The sequence below is a fragment of the Colobus angolensis genome, unplaced genomic scaffold, assembly GCF_000951035.1.
Source record: "Colobus angolensis palliatus isolate OR3802 unplaced genomic scaffold, Cang.pa_1.0 Scaffold232, whole genome shotgun sequence".
Lineage (NCBI taxonomy): Eukaryota > Metazoa > Chordata > Mammalia > Primates > Cercopithecidae > Colobus > Colobus angolensis.
In genome coordinates this window covers 2,525,915-2,549,612 of record NW_012115511.1, presented here as the reverse complement: position 1 = coordinate 2,549,612, position 23,698 = coordinate 2,525,915, and the positions used below count along the sequence as shown (strand labels likewise).

Genomic DNA, 23,698 nt, shown 5'->3' with positions numbered 1-23,698 from the left:
CAACAGGTGCTGGAGAGGATGTGGAGAAATAGGAACACTTTTACACTGTTGGTGGGACTGTAAACTAGTTCAACCATTGTGGAAAATTGTGGCGATTCCCCAAGGATCTAGAACTAGAAATACCATATGACCCAGCCATCCCATTTCTGGGGATATACCCAAAGGATTATAAGTCATGCTGCTATAAAGACACATGCATATGTATGTTTATTGCACCACTATTCACAATAGCAAAGACTTGGAATCAATCCAAATGTCCATCAGTGACAGACTGGATTAAGAACATGTGGCGCATATACACCATGGAATACTATGCAGCCATAAAAAAGGATGAGTTTGTGTCCTTTGTAGGGACATGGATGTAGCTGGAAACCATCATTCTGAGCAAACTATTGCAAGAACAGAAAACCGCATACCGCATTCTCTCACTCATAGGTAGGAACTGAACAATGAGATCACTTGGACACAGGAAGGGGAACGTCGCACACCGGGTCCTGTTTTCCGGGGTGGCGAGGGATAGCATTAGGAGATATACCTAATGTAAATGACGGGTTGATGGGTGCAGTACACCGACATGGCGCGTGTATACATATGTAACAAACCTGCATGTTGTGCACATGTACCCTAGAACTTAAAGTACCATAATAATAATAATAATAAAAAGTTTGGTAAGTGTTTTAGAAAAGAAATTATATTTAAGGAACTCACGGGCTGGGTGTGGTGGCTCATGCCTGTAATCCCAACACTTCGGGAGGTCAGGGCGAGTATATCACCTGAGGTCAGGAGTTCGAGACCAGCCTGGCCAACATGGTGAAACCCTATCTCTACTAAAAATACAAAAATTAGCTGAGCATGGTGGCACACGCCTGTAATCCCAGCTACTGGGGAAGCTGAGGAAGGCAAATCACTTGAACCTGGGAGATGGAGTTTGCAGTGAACTGAGATTGTGCCACTGCACTCCAGCCTGGGTGATAAAGCAAGACTCTGTCTCCAAAAATAAACAAATAAATAAATTAAAGAAAAAAAGTCACTAATGAATGTTTCTTGAATTTCTTCCAGGGACATAAATAAATATTTTCTTTTAGTGGTAAAATCAGCCATAATGTTGTGGCTTCAGATGAAAACTAAACTTTAGAATTTAAGTTATGTCATAATGTAAACCTTGTCTGTATGAGAATTTTGTATAAATAATTGCCTATTTAGGTGCATAGATAAATTTTGCATTGTTTGATGCTTGCCCCGTTCGTCTCCTTATCTCTCCTTGTCTCTCCTTTACCATATGCTTAATTGCTGCATCCATTTCTTTTTGGAGGTTCTGTAGTATGGGTGCTGCTGAAGGCAGAACTAGCCATGATTTACTTTGCCATATATAGGGCAGGTGCTTTCAGTCTTTATCACTGACTGCTTCTGAACTCTGCAAAATACACTAACTGTAAAGTCATGTTAGGTAGGACCGAAGTACCCTATATGATGATAATATATCCTTGTTGTGCGACTGAGATGCTGTTAATAGTTTGAATGATTTCTTGAGGAAAATGAAGTACTCTATGAAATTATCCGTGACTCCTCTTAACTCTGAAGTTAATAGTTTGGGTTGGTCTTGTCTGAATTTATACACTTAATTAAGAAATAGTGGAGAATTTAAATGTAAGATAATTTGGCACAAGTCATAGAAAAATAAAAGATAGCTTATTACTTATGCTAGTTTCTGTTTTTTATGTGAAAATTTTGAATTGCTTATTGAAAAGACTAAGGTTTAATATTCGATTCCCTTGCAGAAGAGGATACATGCGTGCTTCACCTAGTTTATCACTGGATGGCACTGTGTGTTCTTGGGCTGCCCTACAAATGGGATCTCTTTTGGTGGTTAAAGTGTTATCTACTCATGTTTCTGGAGAAGGCTTTTTGTATTCTTTTCTAATGTTTGTAATAGCATGTGTTACTTGTTGCCAAGTACATATTTTATCATTTTATGTTGTACTTATTAGTAGGAGAATATTTTAATTTCAATGTAATGCAATTTTTTTCCCCCTTATAAGGCAAAATCTCAGAGAGAGGGGGAAGGGAGAGAGACAGAGTGACTGTGTGTGTGTGTGTGTGTTTGTGTGTATGTGTGTGTGTGTAATTAATTTTAAGCTTATTGTTGAATTAACTTATCTCTCCATTTTATAACCTTCCTGTATAGGCCTCTAGGGTAGTGGTTAGGAAACCCTCAGTCTCTCTCTCATGTGTGTGTGTTTGTGTGTATGTAATTGATTTTAAGCTTATTGTTGAACCCACTTTCCATTTGGTAACCATCCTGTCTAGTGTAGTGGTTAGGAGCATGGACTCTGGAGCCAAACTACATTGATTTAAATCCTCAATATACTACTAAATAGCTGTGACCCTCAAGTAGGTCATGAAATGCTCTATGCTTTAGTTTCCTCATTCACTAAATGGAAATAATAATAGTGTTTGCCTCCAAGGATTGCTGAGGATTAAAATGAATTAATTTTTGTTAAGTGCTTATGGTAGTGCCCATTACATAGTAAGCACTAAATAAGTGTTAGCTTTATGACTATATTATTGTTACCAATACCTTAGTTTCTCCTTTTTGTTCTCTTTCCTTCAATCCCTCTTCTGTCCATTTTCACCTTATTACTACTTTCCTTAGCTATGCATGTCCTTCCCTAGGAGCCCATTGGTTGCAGGAAAGACTGATTTTTACCTAAAGCATTTACTTTTTGATAGTCTTGCAATTATGATGTCTTCCATTATGAAGTAAGAGTCTTACTTTGCTACTGCTTTTTTTTTTTTTTTTTAATTTCAATTAGGGTAATGTGCATGTTAAAATACTTCAACCAAAATTAAGTGAAACATGCTGATGGCATATTTCTTACTGTAAGCATCCACGTGAAACTTATGGATTCTCGCTGGTTCTTAGACTAGGCAGAGAAGTGAGATAACTTGAACGTTCAGGAATGACTTCTTTGTTAGTCAGCTGTGATGCAAATCTGATCATTTTGAGGAAAAGTACTCCAGTGCACATTGACCTCTTTCACTAAAAGAGATCTTGAGGTGACTGATGTCTAGACCTTTAGCATTAAATTGGTGAAAATCAGTACAGTGAAACAAAGCTCAACATGAATTAGTATAGCCAGCACATATTACTCACTACAGGTAAAACTGTTCTTCTCTTTTTTGTGTCTTGTTTTGTTTTTGGTTCTATCAACAAACTCTTCTTGACTCTAAACTGCATCATTTCCTGAACTTTCCAATGTACTCTCAAGCATGTCCTACATACATGAAGGATGTCAAAACTCAGGGACAAAATGTTTTTCAAGGTGATTCATAACAATGGTATTTGATTTTTGTCCCTGCCCAAAATTTATATTAACAACAATGTAAGAAGACCCATGACATTGTTTTCCTCCTTCTGCTTTTTAAACATACCCTTTTTTTTTTTTGCCTCATGTAACCTCAAAGCACGTTCATGTTCTTCCTTTCCTTTCCCTTCCCTTACCATCCTCCCTCTCTTCCTTGCCTCCTTTGTGTTTCCTTAACTTTCTTTTTTTCTTGAAGTTAGCTACAAGCCATGCATGGCTAAGTAATGTTGACCTTATAATTTGGAGACTAGGATAGAATTCCAGATACTTGTTATTTTTGAGTATCTTGATTTAAAAAAAAAAAAAGATCAGTCACCTTACTAAAGTAGGCCTGAGGCTGAAGGTGAGGATAGTGAGGGGAAAAGGAAGGAAGATAGATTTTTTAAAGTAGTGCATTGGGATAGAGACTTCTCGTAGTTGCTCATATTGCATAGTTTTAATGGTGGAAGTGATTACTGTTAGGAGAGTGTCAAGAAATACAAAACCCATTGATGGGAACTGTTTTAGGAACTTCCATTGGTCTTTGTTCTTTCCTCAATTTTGTCCTCTGTATTTGTTCTTAGGACCTTGGAAGTGGTTTTTGAACAATGATTTTCTTTTAGTGGGTAGGACTGTGAAGTTCATGCCCCAGGGGAAGAGACTGATACATGCAATCATTATTGTCGTAGGAAACACAGACCTATGTATTAGAACAGGATACACTGCAGTCATTTGTGTAGGAATCCACTTAATGTGACTTGAAAGGGAACTTTCCTGACCACTATCATGTCTGGCTTCATGTTCAGACATTCTTACTGAAATACTCATTTAATCAGAGGTTTCTCTTGTGAAGGAATTTTTTTTTTTTTTGTCCAGGTTTTCAAGAGTTCCGTCAAATATCTGTATAAGGTTTTTAGACAAATGAAAAAAACCTGCTTTTGAGAAGCAATGATGGCTTTTTCACTAGAAATAAAAAATTCCAGGTTTTATAGTTTGTTTCTTAAAAATATATGATGAAATAATTATCTTCTCTTTAAAAAAATTTTTTTTTTTTGCTGACTTCTTTGTGACTTGAAACGTATGTTACAGTCTTCTTTTGTGCTTAAATAACAATGGTTTGAAAAGGAACAAAAAGGAATCTAAAGATGATATTTCAGTTTGTCCAACAGTGTTCAATTTAAGCCTTTTATTTTTTAAAATTTCAAATAAGCACAGTGACTTGATTTTTTTCCCCCTATGTTATCGTCTAAGAGTGTGTTTTGACTGTAAACCAGGAGTTGCAAAGTCAAATGCTTAACTATGCTAGACGGGTAATTAAAATAAGTGAACCGAGTCAGACAAAAAACAATAGGAAATGGTGATGGATATGGACTAAAGAGCCCACATCCTGTCTGAGGAGGGAGTCACTACTCTCGCCAGCATGTGCTACCATGTGACATTGTGATCCCAGTGCAGTGGTGTGCTGGTAAATGTTTAACAACTGATTCATTAAAACAAGAACAACAACAACAAACTGTCACATGTTACATTTACCAATTCTCATGGTGTAAACACTCCCACATAGCTAATTTCAAGCCTCTACTATGATTGTCACTGAACATGTTTAGAAGGAATACTAATAATTGGCTCAATGAGCAAGTACAAGCTAGCTGCAGCACACTGCTAGCCCCAGTGTAGCCAGCTTTGCAATTTTTGAAGAAAACTAATTTTCTTATATAAAATCTCTTGGGTTTTAAAATACTATGTAGGCCAAAAAAAAAAAAAAAGTGAACTAAATCATGCTTATCAGTTGCCAATTTACAATCTCTGACAGTAAACGGATAATACTTTTGGAAATCTTATTAGAAATCAATTTTGCTATTTTATAGTCAAACTGCAGATGTCTAATCAATGGTTCCACGGGTATTTTTTGGAATCAACAATTTTTTTATTTTTATTTTTTTACACATGAAAATGTACTGCTATCAACGGTGTTCTAATGTATGTTTAATATTGGTATAAGGTAAAAATTAGCAATTCAGAAATTATTCTTTGATTAATTAGAACAGCCAGTATACTTGGAATTTCTAAAACTGACTAAACCTGGCTTGCCATTTGGGGGAGTTGTTTTTCCTAGATTCATTATTTGTATTAGTAAAAGATGGAAAATATCAGTCTAATTTATTGAAATTACAAAATTGTCATATAGCAAAACCCTAAGTAAGCTGTTTGTGTGTATTCCCTTGGATGATATTTTTTAAAATTATGTTTTGCAATTCTTCTTACTTTTGAGTATTTTTGAAGCACTTTTTACAATGCTACCCTGAAGTCATACAGACAAGCCTGTGAGGAGGTTAGTGCTATTTTGTAAACTTGACTCAGGGTACAGGACTTTGCTGTCCAAGGCAGTATAATGAGGGCTGAGCTGAGACTGGGTCTCAGGCCTGTTGAATCAGGGTCCAAATTCCTTTTCACCCGACTGCTGAGGTTGTAAAAAAGATTAAAAAACTCTGCCCTCTTCAGAACTGTCTAGCCCTTCAATTGTGGTTAAAGGGTGAATGGAGGATATGGCTAAGATAACGATCGTTGTTGGATGAATATAAGAATTGACACAACAAAGCAGTGGCTCCTTAAAGGTTTTATCATATTACAGTCTTCTCACATATAAAACATAGTTGTGGGTATGTTAGAATGCAGATCATATGCAAATCTGCTGAATTAGGGATATATGAGTATATGGATATATGATATAGTATGTCATCAAAGGCTGATTGTGTTAGCGTACCTTTGAGGTCTCTTAGGGGTGATGTTGAAAAGTCCAAACATGTCTACAGCTTGCAGCTTAGATCTTAAAAGCCATCCAGTTTGTGCCATGTGGTCTGTTGATGAGGAGTTCTGACTGTGATGCAAGTTAGTGAATTTCTGAAATCAGTTTCTTTGATTTTATTCTCTGGTGAGATGCATTAGTAAGAACAGAGGAACGATTATCCAGGTGTTAGTGTGTGTCGTGGGATATTCTCAGTGTTCCTGTTCCTGTGAAATGATGGCCATAAAATGGCAGTTATATTTAACAAAAGCATTTTATATGAGTTTGGGGAGCGGGCAAGGAGGTGTGAAAATAACACAATTGTCATGCAAACTCATGTTTGAAGTAAGTCTTCTAGGCCTGTTTTCAATCAGACTGTGTCCCTCAACTCCTCATGTCACTGGGTATTATTATTATAATCTTAGCACATCACCCCTCTAAGTCACTGGGTTTTATAGTGTGTAGTGTGTGTCTTTTACACTAGACTCTTTTTCCACGAGGACAGAAAATTCATTTCTTTTCACCATTCTATCTCAGCACCTAGCATGGTGCCTGAATGAAGTAATAAGTATTTGCTGAATGAAACCAATGAAATGTGCATACGAGATTTTTAAAACTTTCAAATAAAACAGCATTAATATATGAGAATATAAAATGTGTTTTCTCTCACTTGCTATTCTTCAGGTTGTTTTTTAAATCACTGGGTTTGTTTAATTAATACAGCAATCCTTAACATTATGTACCTGTATTCTTTGCATGAATTTTTGCTTGAAGTGTAAACACATAACATGTATTTTACCTGCTGGATCATTTGGTCACTGAAATCCTGCATTTCTTGTCCTATTCCATGCTTGGCTTTACACCTTTCCCTGGAACTCCCATGAGATAGATCACTTTAAGAAGAATCATCACTAAAGAACTTTGTCATGTACTGTGTAGTCTAGTGAGTCTCCCCTGTTATTTTGGGAACCATTCCACAGAAGCTCAAGAGAGCAGTGCAGTACGACATGGCCAGAGAAGGACTGTGCCAGCTGTGCAGTGGATCATACAAGTAATCATCAGATTCACCATTACATTCTTGGATTTTGGTTAATCAGAATGATCAGATGTAGGGAGAGTGTCTAAGTTAATTTATTTTGTTTTCATGCTGGGGCTTGGTTCATGAGCTTGTCATATGTGGGGTAGCTCTGTTACTTAATAGTTCTAACAAAATGCCTGAAATTCCACCAAGAGAGCTTCATTCCTTTAGCTGTAGGGAAAGCTTTTGAACCTTTATTAATTTTTTATTAAAATCTGGGTAGCCCTGGAAAGGGTAACATCATGAATAACCTTTACTTGATTCCATTTTTGGTGATGTGGCTGTACATTCCCATTGTTGTTCTATTTCTTTCCTCTTTCAGTGCCACTCTTCATATGTTATTAGTATTTGAGGTTTCTGCTTCCTACCCACTAATTATTTTCTTAATGCTTTGCATTAGATTGTACACTCCCATCCTGCTACTGATAATACCTTTGATATACATTCCTTCTAACACTCTCCTCCTTTGGCCTTTAGACACCACATCACCTGTTATTCTTCTCACCTTTTTTTTTTGTCCCCTCCTTGGATGACTCCAGTGGTCTGCCCTTGTCCTGTGCTTTCCCTCCAATTATCCAGGCTAGTTATCCACTTCAGTGGCTTAACCCTTGTGTTAGTTTTCTATTGCTGCATAACAGATGATCAGAAATGCGATATGAAAGGTGCCTTCCAACAACACAAACTATGATTTTATAGTTTCTATGTGTCTGTTGTCTGGTAATGGCTTAGATGGAGTCTCTGCTCAGGTCTTAAAAGGCTGCCATCCAGGTATCTGCTGGACTGAATTTCTCAGCAGGACCTCAGAGGTCTTTTCCAAGCTCATTTAGATTGTTGGCAGAATACAGTTCCTGTGGCTCTAGAGCTCGTGGAGGCTGTGGTTTTTGAGGCCAGCAGGAGCATGACTCTCTGAGCTTCACCTTCTTTTAAAGGTTAGACCAGGCCCACTCAAGATAATCTCTTTTTTGATGAATTCGTTATTAACTGATTACAGACCTAATTATGGGAATGACATTGCATTGTACAGGATGTATATGCCAGAGGATGGGACTCTTAGTGGCCATCTTAGAATCCTGCCTCCCCCAAACCTCAGTGTAGATGGCCACTAAGTATTCATGACTGTCTCTCATCATTATTCAGGGCTCCAGTGGCTGGATGGCAACTACTTATGGGCGTCTCCAGCTGGACATCCCATCGACGTCTTTAAATAAATACCCCTTTCCTAAACAAACATTCCCACTCTAACCTAGCATATTTCTTCACCAAGAAAGCCATTTTTTTCTTTTTCTTTTTTTTTTGAGATGGAGTCTTGCCCTGTCACCCAGGCTGGAGTACAGTGGTGCAATTGCAGCTCACTGCAACCTCCGCCTCCTTGCAACCTCCACCTTATTCTCCTTCCTCAGCCTCCCGAGTAGCTAGGATTACAGGCGCCTGCCACCTTGCCCAGCTAATTTTTGTGTTTTTAGTAGAGATGGGGTTTCACCATGCTGACCAGGCTGGTGTTGGACTCCTGACCTCAGGTGATCCGCCTGCCTCCCAAAGTGCTAGGATTGCAGGTGTGAGCCACCTTGCCCAGCCAAAAAAGCCATTTCTATAAAGTAAATTCACATTTCTTGTAAGTTCTAGGCTAAAAACATTGGAACCCTCTTTGTGACTTCTTGTTTATTCCTTACAATCTGTTCCCAGGACTTGTGATTCCATCCTTTAAATGTCTCTCAGATTTGCCATTTCTTCTCTCTCTCTCTTTTTTTTTTTTTTTTGAGATGGAGTCTTGCTCTGTCACCCAGGCTGGAGTGCAATGGCGCGATCTAAACTCACTGCAACCTTCACCTCCAAGGTTCAAGGGATCTTCCTGCCTCAGCCTCCTGAGTAGCTGGGATTACAGGCATGAGACACCGTGCCTGGCCCATTTCTTCTCTTTCATACTATCCATACCTTACAAAGACCTGTGCAAGTTAGCTTATTGCCTTGTGAGAAGGGGGAACAGTCTAAGGAATGCCTACATGCATTATATTCCATACTTCCATAGTTTTGTGCCACCTTTCTCCCTGTTTTGAAGGAGATAATACATTATTGAATGGTATTACAGGCGGCTCATGCCTGTAATCTTAGCACTTTGGGAGGCTGACGCTGGTGGATCACTTGAGATCAGGAGTTTGAACTCGGGAGGTGGAGGTTGCAGTAAATTGAGATTGTGCCATTGCACTCCAGCCTGGGCAATGGAGTGAGACTCAAAAAAAAAAAAAAAAAAAAAAGAATGGTGTTGAAGAGACAGTAACAAAAGAGCACCAGGACGTAAAGGCAATGGTAGTCAGAACTAGAGGAAAATGTGACAAATAGAGAATTGGAGAAGGTACTAGAATAACCAAACAAAGCATGTGAAGCCCTTCCCAGAATGAATCACTCCCGTGGAAGAAACAGCCACTTGGGCTGCATGAAACAATGAAATAAATCTATAGAAGTTAGAGGGAGGTAGCCTTTATTCAACTTGTTTGCTTTTGACGTGCTTAGTGCTATCTCATGGAACCCATTGGTCACCCCAGTTACAACAAACTCACCCCACTCCCTATTCCTAGGCCAATTCTTTTTTTAAATTTAAATTTTTCGTATTTAAATTTTTTATTTTTTTATTTCAATAGGTTTTGGGGGAACAGATGTGAGTTTGGTTATATGAATAAGTTCTTCAGTAGTGATTTCTGAGATTTTGGTGCACCCATCACCTGAGCAGTGTACACTGTACCAACATGTAATATTTTATCCCTCACCACCCCCCATCCTTTCCTGCGAGTCCCCGAAGCCCAACGTATCATTCTTATGTCTTTGCATCTTCATAGCTTAACTCTCACATATGAGTGAGAACATAGGATATTTGGTTTTCCATTCCTGAGTTACTTCACTTAGAATCATCATCATCATCATCATCATCATCATCATCATCATCATCATCATCCAGGTTGCTGTTAATACCGTTATTTCATTCCTTTTTATGGCTGAGTAGTACACCACATAAACAGAATTAAAAACAAAAATCACATGATTGCCTCAATAGACACAGAAAAAGCATTTGACAAAATCCAGCATCCCTTTATAATTATGATTAAAACCCCAAGCCAATTCTGACTTCAGGGAAGGTTTGCTATTTCTTTTCTCTACCCATCCATGGGTCTTTAGCATCACCACGCACTCAATTTTAGCCCCACAGGGTCTTGCTCCTTAAAGATTCCCTCATTGTTCCCTCAGCCACCTTTCCTCCTTTCTTCACCCTGAATATGGGGCCTCAGTGCCTGACATTGTTTCCTAACCCAGCCTCTATGTGTATCTGTCTGGTATGTGGGGAAGGAACAAGTGGACTTGGGCTTTGTCACTTCAGTGGGCAGAGCCACTAAACGAGGCAAATTTCAGCCTGACCTTCTCATTCTGTGGAGATGCTTTTCTACTATTGTAGCTTTCTGTGGGAATTGTACCTAACTTTCCTCCTTTTCTCTTGAAGCATTTCTTCTTTAAATTCTTCAAATTAGAGGAAAGGGATGTTATTCATTCATTGATTTTTGAGTTTAACTAATAGTTACTGATTGCCTATAGTGTGTTTTGGGAGTGTTCCTGTTGTGGAGAGAGAGCAGGAAACAAATCCTTTGCTTCCTGATGCTTGCATTCTAGCAGACAGAGATTCAGAAGACAAAAGGACCCATCTGAGTGAATGAGGGAAGCGTTGACTGGGAGATGACATTTCAAACTATAAACCCTCCTCTTCTACTTTTTTTCTCATTGTCTCCATCGTGCTTAGAACTCCACATCTTCAATTATTCTTTTCTCTTGTATATATAGATGAACTCCAGTTATTTTTTTATTTTTATTTTTTTGAGACAGAGTCTTGCTCTGTGTCCTAGGCTGGAGTGCAGTGGCATAATCATAGTTCTTTGCAGCCTCAATATTCTGGCCTCAAACAGTCCTCCCTTCTCAATCTCCTAAGTAGCTGGTTCTCCAGGTGCACACCACCAAGCCCAGTTAATTTTTTTTTTTTTTTTTTAGCCGAGAAGAGGTCTTACTATATTGCCCAGACTGATCTTGAACTTCTGAGCTCAAACAGTCCTCCTGCCTTGGCCTCCCAAAATGATGGGATTATAGGCATGAGCCACTGTGCCTGGTCAGTTATTTTATTTTATTTTTTTACATCCTCGAAAATAAAACCTTTATTCTTTCTGCTCACCAACTTAAGCTATGGTCCAGTATCTCTCCTCTCCTTTTTACACGAGCCTCTGAGATACCCCTGTGGCTCTCACATTGTTTACATTCATTCCTTTGCCCCCGTTAATCTGGATTTTGTCCTTGCTGCTTTGTTGACGCTGCATTTTAAGAATCATCTATGATCTCCTGGTCATTAAATTTAATGGCTTGTCTCAGTTTTTATTCTCAATACTTTTCCAAACATGTGACTGTGACCACGATATTTTCTTACTGGGAAGACCCTTTCCCTTTTTTTTGCCTGACTAAATTTTACTCTTTATCAAAGAATGTTAGCTTGAATGCCACTTTTTATCCCTTCTTAATTTTTTGAAAACATCTCTTGTAGCATTGATCATTTCTGTTCTGAATTATAAATAGCAAATTAACCTTTCTGAGAGGTGAAATTGTTTTATTGATTTTGGGATCTCCCACTACACTTAACAGATTGCCTTGCATATAATAATGATTTATTAAATATCTGTTAAATGCATGAAGAAAGTAATAAACACAAGTAAGTTTCATGTCATTTTTAGAACTTTCAAAACTAGAGTTGTAGAATAATGTATTTTATATTTATATAAATTTTAAATTTATATAAATTTATATATTATATTTATAAATATAATATATTTATATAAATATAAAATATTTATTGTATTTATAAATATAATATATTTATATTTTATATCTGTTATCTAAAATGTAAAAGAGTATTTGAAGAAGACACTTGAAACTGAAGACTTGCTATCACAGGAATAAATAAGCACACCCTGTCATTAAATGTTGTTTTTCTACATTTCCACTTACTCATCACATTTTGTTTAGTTGTTCATAACCGCTCTTTGAGTCATGTGATTGACTGGGTCAGTGGTTCAGGGTAAGAAATATGTTTGATGTATTATTCTCAACACGCTTTTGAAATTCTGTCTCTCTTTGCTGTCTAGTCTTACCTCTGGCATTTGATACCCAGTTTCCTCGTATGTCTGATTTTGATTCATATGGATTGGGAAAATTATTCTCAGTATAATGTGGATCTGTTTTTCTTTTGAGTTCGTAAATAATATACATATCAATATGATTTGACTGTTGTTAATGACAATTCAAAGGAATGGATAATAGTTGTTTTCCTTTCATTAAGTTAAAAAATGACTATGAAGAGAGTAATTCCATTATGTGTTTTTTCTTTGGTAATTAAATAAAAGTAGAGATTTTCAAATTATGTAACAACTCTACTGGTTTTCAATGTTTACAGGTAAAATATTTATGGGTTGAAGTTTATTTCTAATTACATTGCAGTAGAAGCCAAACCATATTTACAGCAAAGCAGAAAACTTTGAATAAGTACTGCATTATGTATTATGTAATAATTAAGGTCAAATTTATCTGTAGAGGTTCACCTAATTGGAAAGGGTGCTCCATCACTATTTTTTCTTTACCAAGTAGTAAATTCCAACTAAACTTTTCCAGGATCAGGGCCACTCAGAAATTTTGAGAAGTCTGATTCTGTATCTAATTTAGTATAGAATGCCAGAAACCAGGCTAGGTGAGTTCAGATCCTGGCTTGTCCACTTACTAGGCATATAACATTGAGCAGATTCTCAGACTACTCAGTGCTTCAGTTTTCTCATCTCTAAAATGGGGTCATCATAGTACCTCTCTCATAAAGTTATGAGGATTAAATGAGATAATTCATATAAAATGCTTAGAACAGTGTGCAGGAAGTGTTAGCTCTGATCAGTCATCAATACTAGAAACAACGGTAAATGTGGCGCCGATGGGTAGAATATTGATTCTCCTTTTAACATGGCATGGCCAATATACCTTGTGTACTCTGGGGTCTTTTTTCCTCCTCGACCCTAGTTATTCTGAAAAAATTTGTTCACCTTAAGGTGTGAGGAACTAAGTGAAGCAAGTTAAATTGCAAAGGGAGTTTGACATGTAAAGTAACAGTATTAGGTTAAAAAGAGAGATGCCAGAAACTCGAAATCTCTTCCTGAGGCGAGGTCCAATTTTTCTTCTTGAAAGTTATGTTTTCTACGAATGCTAGCCCCTTCATTTCTCTTTTAGCAATTTTTTCCCCGTAAGACATTTTATAGTTAGTAAATGAGTGAGGATGAGCCGAAGGATGTGAGAATTTATTGGTTTAGTTAACAGTGTGTTTTCTAAGTAAGTACAGGGGACAGCAGAGGACTTCCAGTCCATTCCATTGATGTAGGGGGACTTGCCTGGAATATAAAATGTGAAGCCAAGGATACAACCAAAGATACAAAGGTGAAGCTGCTCACTACCTGGGTGAAAGGGGCAGGGAGCAGAAAGGCTGAACAAAGAGGAGGCAGTGGCTTAGGGATGGTGTACAGAGTACAGTGACCTGGATTTGGATCAGGATTTTTCCGTTGTCAACTGTGAGACCTAGACAGCATATTAATCTCCTTGGTCTTTTTTCTTACAAAATGGGAGTTGTAATGTGACTTAATTTGCTTTCATTCATTGCCTGTTCATATGCCATAATGACCAGGTGATTTAATTGTAGAAATCAATGCCTTCCTATTACACTTGGAATAATATCTGAGATCCTTACTCAGGCCTGCAAGGACCCATATGATATGGCCCTTGTATACTTTCCTGACCCCTTCTTGTACTACTGTCTCTTTTACTTAGTGAGTTCCAACTACAATGGCCCTCTTTCTGTTCTTCACTGTATGTAAACTTTTTAGCATATTAAAGTCTTCTAATTGGTTGATCTCACTGCCTAGAAGGATTTTTTGTAGGCCAGGCACAGTGGCTCATGCATGTAATGCCAGCATTTGGGAGGCCCAAGCAGGCAGATCATTTGAGGTCAGGAGTTTGAGACCATCCTGGCCAACCTGGTGAAACCGTGTCTCTACTAAAAATGCAAAAATTAGCTGGGCATGGTGTTGTGTACCTGTAATCCCAGCTGCTTGGGAGGTTGAGTCAGAAGAATTGCTTGAACTTCGTAGGTGGAAGTCAATGAGCTGAGATTGTACCACTGTACGCCAGCCTGGCCAACAGAATGAGACTGTGTCTCAAACCAAAGGAAAAATTTCTCCTAGATTTTAGCATGCCTTCTCCAGGCCTTAAATTAAATATAACATCTTCAAAGAGGCCTCTACTAAACCCATTAGTTTAAAAGAGCACTCTCTGTGATTCTGTTGCGTGTTTTTCATAACATGAATCATTTCTTGGTATTTTTCTGTATGTTTATGTCTGAATGTAGCTTACCCTAGAATGTAAGCTTCATGAGAGTAGGACTATGTCTTTCTCCTTCTCTGCTGTATCCCAGTATCTAGAGCAATTCCTGGCACATAGTAGGTGTGATATCAGTGTTTTGTTTTTTTTTTTTTTGAGACGGAGTCTCACTCTGTTGCTTAGACTGTAGTGCAATGGCTCTATCTCGGCTCACTGCAACCTCCGCCTCAAGTGATTCTCCTACCTCAGCCTCCCATGTAGCTGGGATTATAGGCACCCACCACCACACCCAGCTAATTTTTGTATTTTTGGTAGAGATGGGGTTTCATCATGTTGGCCAGGCTGTTCTTAAACTCCTGACCTCAAGTGGTCCACCTGCCTTGGCCTCCCAAAGTGCTGGGATTATAGTCATGAGCCACTGCACCTGGCTTATGTCAGCATTTTTTCAATAAAGTATGGAATGAATAAGGTGCTGTTTGACACTGAAATAAATATTTGCTCTTTACCCTAAAACTCCTTTTCTCTTTATGCTTTCCTGTAAGGCTGGGAAAGGAAATAGGAAGATGAGCCCACAGCATCTTATATTGTCACAAAGTAAGGGAGTACTAAAAACAAAGCCCACACAATGACGTGTGATATGTGAAAGGGACACAGGTACCCATGGAGAGAGGTCCCAATGGCCAAAACAGAAATAATTTGATCAAAAACAAAAAAGTGGTATTGAATTATAACCAAAAAAGTATTTTTTTTAAAAAAAACACATTACCATGCTGATTTAAATAAATGATTGAATAAATAAATAAATAAAGGGAGACAAATGTGTGCCAAATTCTAAATAATTTGTAGATACTCCACCCTCCAGAAGCAGGACCATCACTTTCTATCCCTTAAGTATAGGCTGCATGTAGTGACATTCTTCCAAAGAGTACAGTATGGAAAGGGGGAGGAAAAAAGAGTAATCTTACAGCAGAGAAAACTGATAAACACTACCTCAGCCAGGTGATCAAGATTGATTGTTGACACTGTGTATCTTTGATATGATATGTTGAAAATGGTGCTTTTCTTTTATGGTCTTTCTTTTAAAACCTCGTAACTCCAGTCTAATTATGAGTAAAACATCACAGAAATCCCAGTCGAGGAAAATTCTACAAAATACTTGATCAGTTTCATCAAAACTTTCAGTGCATAAAAAATAAGGAATGTATGAGGAACTGTCACAGCGAAGAGAAGCCAGGATGACTAAATACGGAGACAGAATGACTAAATACAATATGGTATCCTGGGTAGGATCTTGGAATAGGAAAAGTATATGAAGTGAAAAGTCAGGAAATCTGAGTGTATGGGTTTTAGTTAATAATAAGTGTCAATATTGGCTCTGTAATTGTTAAGAAGGCACTCCAGTAATGTAGGATGGTAATAACAGGGATACTGGATATGGAATAGATGGGAATTTTCTCTTGGTTTTTCTGTAAATTGAACACTCTTCTGAACTAAAAAGTTTGTTTCAGATAAAATTCAAACAAAATGTTATGAATAGTTTTTCACATGATGCTATATTGTTTTGTTGTGTCATTTAAGTGCCTATTCATCTTCTATTGTTATATACAGATGTCATAGCTTATTTAAAACACCCATTCTTGGGCATTTAAATTGGTTCTAGTAGTTTGTACCTACATCTTTGATCATTCTTTTGGTGATAGAGGAAGGACTGTTTTTGCATGGAAACTTTATCTTCTCTTGTTTGATATTATTTCTGATTTATTCTCTTATTTTATCTCTGTTTCCCCTTAGGTTAGAACTTTAAATACTTTCTATATGCTAATGAGTCCTGCCTAATTGATTATATCACAGGCATCTCAAATTCAACACATTCAGAGATGGGCTTTTATTTTCTTTCCCCTTCAATTACTTCTCTCTCTGATTTCCCTTTTTCTGTTAATGCTGTCATAGTTTACCCAGATATTCAGCAGGACTGTGGCAGTTAAGTTTGGTTTCTCCTCTCTGTCACCATTCTATCTGCATCCTCTGCCCATACAGTCTTTCACATGCTCTGCCTGTTCTGCTCTTAAAATGTATCTTAAACCCAGAATTTCCCATGTCCACTGCTACCAATCTTGTCTGAGCTATCTATCATCAAATTGTGCCTGGACCTTTATAATATCCCTAACTATCCCCTTTCTCTCTTGCCTCTTTTTAGTTCACTCTTTGAATATAATTACAAATGTGAGGGGATCCCTATGGGTTTTAAATAGAAGAATGACGATACAATTTGTGATTGTTCTGAAATGATCATTCTGCAAGATGTGCAAAGAATGGTTCCTTACCATTACTACAATGACTGGCCTCTGTCTGCCTTTCTCTTTCATTTCATTTCAGTCTCTTTCTCAGCATGGTTTAGTTATATTGGTCTTCTTTCAGTTTTGTTCTTTCCATATGCCAACTCCTTTCCTGCCTTTGAGCTTTCACACATGTTACTCTTTGTTTTCCAGTTTTGTCTTCCATCCTCTTTCCCCATGGCAGGTCCTATAATTCTTTGTTTAGTTATTTTCTCCACTATTTCAAAGAAGGCAAGACTATATCTTTTTCATTTCCTTATATATACTCAGTACCTAGCATAAAGCCTTACACATAACAACACTCAGGAGTTGCTGAATAGTTAAACAAGTAGTAATTACCATTTTCATTCATTTGTTAAAAATAGTGTTCAGGATCTTTGTTAAGTGCTATGGAAAGATACAAAAGGTTTAAAATAAATAAGTCTTACCTTGAAATAGCTCCTAATTTAAAAGGAGGGATAGGAGAATATATAAATAATATTGTAGCATGGAGGAAGGCAATGTTGTTGGAGTAAAGTTCTGTTACTAACCACCTGTATGTCCTCACATAAGTTTTTTTTTTTTTGAGACAGAGTTTTGGTCTTGTTGCCCAGACTGGAGTGCAATAGCACAATCGATCTTGGCTCACTGCAACCTCCGCCTCTTGGGTTCAAGCGATTCTCCTGCCTCAGCCTCCCGAGTACCTGGGATTACAGGCATGCCCTACCACGCCCGGCTAATTTTTTATATTTTTAGTAGAGACAGAGTTTCTCCATGTTGGTTAGGTTGGTCTTGAACCCCTGACCTCAGGTGATCCACCTGCCTCGGCCTCCCAAAGTGCTGGGATTACAGGCATGAGCCACTGCACCTGGCCAAGTTATTTTTTTTTCTATGTTCCTTTATGTGTCCGTTTGGATATTAAGGAATTTGACTAGACTCTTGTAAGGCTTTGCTTCTCAACTCTGGTGTGCCATTAATACTACATTGGTGAAATTATTTTTTTCCAGGTTTCCATCCCTGAAAAACCTGATTCATTTGGTATGGGGTGGGTTCTAGGAATCCCATAGGTGATTGGGATGCGTGGGTAGGTTAAGGAAGTAGTGACCTAACTCCTTCTAGTTTTGACATCTTATAATTCTAGTTGTAGTACAAGGAAGACTGTGAAAGTGCAGCAGAAATCAGATAAATTAAGTGTTGTATTCATTCAGGGGCAGGGAATATAATCTCTTGCTTGCTGGCTGGGATTGGGGTTTAATGGAAAAGATGATGTTGAAATGGACTTTGAGGAATAGGTGGAAATGTGGGCAGGTGGATGATTGCATGGTTGGTGTTGAGTTCAACTTAGCTGTAGGCCAGAAGACACACAAGGGAAGCAGGGGGAAATGACCCGTTTTGATGCAATGGACCATGGTTCTAGTCTTGTTTTTCTCATTTTACCTGTCACACTTGGTTGTCCTTTTGAATTTGAAAGATTGTATTATTGCAGCTTGATCCTCATTCGGTGGAAGTGGAGCATGTGGTGACAGACACCATGGGACTGCTTTGGGAAATAATTGGGCATATTCTTCCTCAAGCCTTTTGGGGCTGTGCTCTTTGAGATCCATTTTGACCACCCCATTGGTTTTCTGGTTAGAAACAAAGAATATCAGGACCCACTCTGTTATCTAAAATAGTAGTTTGCTGTCAGAATGATTATTATTAAACCAAAGTTGGCTTTTTTGTTTAGATGAAACCATAAAAAGGCAACATTCTGAGTAAATTACATAGCGTCCACTTGATGAAATAATAAGCCTAAGTTTAGGGAATGAAAGTAATGATCTAATGCAGTATTTAGAATGGGTATACAATATATAGTTATTAACCAAAAAGTCACATCGTGCATTCTTTTAATTTGTGCAAAATTTGTCATTCATTGCCCAGGAAACCTCTGATTTTTTCATACATAATCACATCATAGCTATTGACTTTCTCTCCCTTCTCTTGCCTTAAAATACATCCCTGTAAATAGTAGATTACTTTCAGATTGGTAATACCCCCTTTAAACATTGAGTTGCTAAGTTTAGCCATGTTGCTCTCTTTCTTAAAATACAGAATTCTTTTTTCCCCAGCTTTGCCTTTGAGTTGTTACTGACAAATCACATTTTGTTTTTCTTTTGTTTGTTTGTTTGTTTGTTTGTTTTTTTAAAGATTCTGTTGCTGAGGCTGGAGTGCAGTGGTGTGATCACCGCTCACTGCAGCCTTGACCTCCCTAGGCTCAGGTGATCCTCCCACCTTTTTTTTGTTTGTTTGTTTTGTATTTTTAGTAGAGACAGGGTTTTGCTATGTTGCCCAGGCAGGTCTCAAACTCCTGGGCTCAAGCGATCCACCTGCCTCAGCCTCCCAAAGTGCTAAGATTACAGGCGTGAGCCACCACGCCTGGCCCACACTTTGTTTTTTCATGGCAATTGGCTTAAAATTTTATTTAATCCTTCTGCCCAATGTGAGCTTGCTAATTCTGAAATGCTTTTTGTTTTCATTAACTACCACTGTATGGAGGAGGAAATGTATATAGTATTCTACTTGCAAACAGTTTGAGAGATGGGTTTTGATTCTTCATTCAAACTCTTTCTAAATGGGGCAGGGTCAGAAACACAGAAGTCAAAAATTGAAAAGAAAGAATAAGATAGTGGGTAAGGAATGGGGTAGCCAAGCTGATATCCAGCTAGGAATCTGGTCCTTTCCTATCCCTGGCAACTATCTTAGATCAATTTAGGATTTATAAGTTGGCCCATGATCATCCAGCCACCTCACCACCTCGTGCAGCCCTTGATGATGTTGATTTATTGACTTTGAAATTAGAGAAGTAGAAATAACAAGCCTTTTGTGATTGACTACTTGTACAGAATAACCTTTGCTAATTTAAATTCTTGGCCTTTAGTAGCAACAGAGCCCCTTAGAGAGTGACATTCGCCATGATTTATTTGAAAGAAAAAATAAATAAAAAGAAAAATAACATAGCTAGATCTGAAAAGAGACCTCAAAATTCAGAAAATGTCTCCAATTTAAGTGAGGGGTGTCATGGGAAGATAACTGCTATTGCATCCCTTGTGTCTTTTTTTTTTTTTTTAAAGACAGAATTTTGCTCTTGTTGCCCAGGCTGGAGTGCAATGGTGTGATCTCAGCTCACTGCAACCTCTGCCTCCTGGGTTCAAGCAATTCTCCTGCCTCAGCTCCCAAGTAGCTGGGATTACAGGCATGTGCCACCATGCCTGGCTAATTTTGTATTTTTAGTAGAGATGGCATTTCTCCATGTTGGTCAGGCTGGTCTCGAACTTCCAATCTCAGGTGATCCACCTGCCTCAGCCTCCCAAAGTGCTGGGATTACAGGTGTGAGCCACTGCTCCCGGCCCCTTGTGTCTTTTTATCTGCCAGATTGTTAAGAGGAATAATAGAGCCCAAAGTGTACACCAAATTTACCTTGTAAGCACATTGAAGATTACTTACTATTTTGCAAATTGTGTTTTGTGTTCTTACTGCCTGGGTGGTGGTGCAGGACTGCTTCTGCTTCATCCAGAGCACTTGAAATATTATCTGCTTACGTATTTATATATTAGGATTTCATGTACTATTTAGTTGAATACAAGAGTTCTGCTTTTAAAAAAATTTGAAAACCTTTGGTTTAGCTGAAATGCCCAAGACTTTATAGAGCATGTGTCAGAAGATCAAAGAAGTAAATTATATACCCACAGTCATGGAACTATCTAGAGGTCGACAGAGAGAAACCATCCAGGTTTCAACTGTCCATGTCTGGACTTCCTACCCCGGGCATTTTTGCTACAAGATGTTGATTTGATTTCCCATTTTGAAAGACACAGAAGTGATCTGTGAAATGGTGATTAGCACTAGGCGGCCCCAGGCAGCCCTGGAATGCTCCATGGTTCAAATGCCCAAGACCAGATGGAAGTCCAGAAGTGGATGACTCAAAGTTTATTAGTTCTGCCACCTGGGCTGTACAGCCAAACCAGCTGCCACAAGGCAGTTCCAATTTTGACAGAGCAGTAAATGAACATAAAAGTGAGTTTAGATCCCAAGAATAAAGTAAAGGAGAATGGCTGCAGCAGTAAGGAGATTCATCCAGGCTGAGTCCTATTGATATTTCTTGTAGGAAGCACAGCTGCTGTGCTAGGTAGGGGGCAAGAAAAGGCCTGAAAAATCATGCCTTGAGTTGTTCCAGGAGCCAATCTCAGTTTGGGGTATGTTTTAATGACTGGCTTGGTAGGTTTTCCAGTCGCATCTGACGATCTAGAAAGGGAAAAGCAAGCTGATGCATCATGATGATGTCATGTGGCCAGAACCACTTTTTATTCTTTTCTGGAATCCATGGGAAATCGTTTGATCACCTCCTTTCCATAGTTCTGTGGTGGTGGAGCCATACGTAGTCATTGGAACATAAGATCCTTGTGGCAGATCACCAGGAATCAATTCATTATCCTCATATTATTGTCATATTGAGTTGAACTATTGTAGATTTGTCAAGATCTGTCCATGAAGCACTACAGTAGTCAGAAATTGACTGTAAGATTTTTGATGACCTGTTTAATAGATCTGCAGTTCTCAAAAACTGAATTGAGTATGACAGTGAGCACATGGGATTAGGAACAGATTGGGAGAGGTATAGTCATGTTTCTTTAAATGAGGATGATCCACTAATTAATTTTAAAAAGTCAAATAATCTTGATCTTTTGTGTCAGAATGCTTTGGGCAGAAAGTAACAGAAAACCTGGCTAAACTGACTTAAATATAATGGAGGTTTATTTACTGCTTTTTTATGTCATCAGAAATGTAGAGGAATGTGGCTCCTGGCTTTGGTTCATCTACTCAGTGATGACACAGGTTCTTTTTGTGTTATCTTGGTGCAAAATAAAAGGAGACACACGTGGAGGGGAAAAAAATGTACAAGTTGCTGATGTATATTGCTGTGGGTTTGGTGATAAAGGCTGGACCACGGTTTCATCTGCTTGGTCAACCTCTGCTTTTAGATAATCTTTTTAGGGGTTGAACGTTTCTGTATTTATATTTCTCAATTGACTGTTATTTAGTCTCACGCAATAATGTAATACCGTTCTTCATTTGTGTGATAAAAGTACAAATGCCTGTATATTTTCTAAATTGATGGACAGTTTTTTTTTTCTTCTACAATGAGATGAAGTGAAATTACTTTCATAATACAACATTCCCTTTTTGAGTATAGATAAACTAGCTGTTCTATTTTATTTATTTACTTTTTTTCCTGGTAGGTGGCGTGTTTGTCCCAGATAGCTGCAAATTATCTTATTGTTCAAAAGGAAGCAAAACGTTGGGGTACAGCTCATGGCAGTATTGTTCCTTACCAGGTAAGACTTCAGCAGTCTAGGGTTGGGCTATTGTAATTTACAGTTTTATATGATGTGTTTTTGGAAAATGATTTCTTTCTATACACAAATCCTTCAGGTTTTTTTTTTTGTAATGTATCTGTGTCTGGCTATAACAAGGCTCTGTCATTCACATTAAGTTCTGTTTTGCATATTTCTTCATCAAAAAGAGATTAGTAACAGGATCCCTAAACAGATCAAAGGAACTCATTGAAAATAAATGACTTTTGGGCTCAGATGATGGTTTTCTTTTTTTTTTTTTTCCCCACCTAAAAGAGGCACTGACTGTAGCCATTTTATAAAGCATGATTTGTTAACCATGTCAGTTATAAAACAAATGTTACCTACCCCATCTGACAATAATATTCTCTCAGGATTGAAGTAAACGAAAATTTGCGTGTGATGGTTCTTCATTTTTGGAACAAAGCAGATGGCTCAGGAGCTGCTGTTCTTTATTAAGTGTCTAAACTTGTCCTTAGGAATTCTTGACTTTGGCTAGTGTAAATGAATATGTGAAGTAACTGTGGTCTTTCAAAAATAAAATTTAAAACAAAACCTAGCTCTTCTTCCAATCCCTAACCTTTGCTTGGTCCAGTTGCACCATATGTTGTTCTATTTATTAATGTATCTGCATATCTTCTGTACTCTATTGCAAGCTCTTAAGAGTAGAGGTGACTTCTTCTTCATTGTATGTCTTCTCACAATCAATGGAAGCACATGTTCGGTACTATATACATATCTGTGGAGTGAATGAGTGAATTTTACTGGAGTCATTTCAATGCTAGTGCTCTTGGGAGAAAACAAAAACGTCAGCATTTCTCATTTGCCAGGAAATTAATCAACCCTGCTAATCATCCTTTTAGCTTTAAGACTTTATTTCCTTAGGCAAAACTAGTTTCCTTTCAATTTTTTAAAATCAGAATTTGAGGAAAGCACTGACCCAGTATGAACCTAGGATTATTCCCTCTCTGTTTATATTGATGGCCCCTTACTTGAGGCGTTACTATGATTTCACTGTAGAATTGCTTTTCAACACATTGAGTTGATGTTTAGGTGTAATTACAATTGGGGAGGTGTTTTCTCCACTTCTTCCCCTTTGTCTCCACCATTGGTTTTATGACCACTATTAATGACATTTTGCTTCCCCACTTCTTAGCCCTTTGTGACTGACCCTATACTTCTAACCAGACTTGCTTCATTTCACAGAAGTTATTACATTTTTGAATTGGTTAGAGATCACCAGATTTAATCTTCGTGTTTTTCAGATAAGAAATCTGATAGCTAGATTGGGCAGATGGACTCCCAACTGTGGTCCCCTGCCTCCTTGTTGAATATTCTTTCAGATACTGCTACCTTTG

General features: G+C 37.9%; 1 protein-coding gene across 1 annotated transcript in view; it reads left to right on the top strand.

The window, feature by feature from the left end:
- SUGCT (succinyl-CoA:glutarate-CoA transferase) overlaps nt 1-23,698 on the top strand; it is a 700,241-nt gene that overhangs the window by 113,102 nt on the left and 563,441 nt on the right. Inside the window, 1 exon segment of the mRNA XM_011944524.1 lies at nt 22,227-22,322. Within this exon segment, the coding sequence (XP_011799914.1) occupies nt 22,227-22,322 (96 nt within the window).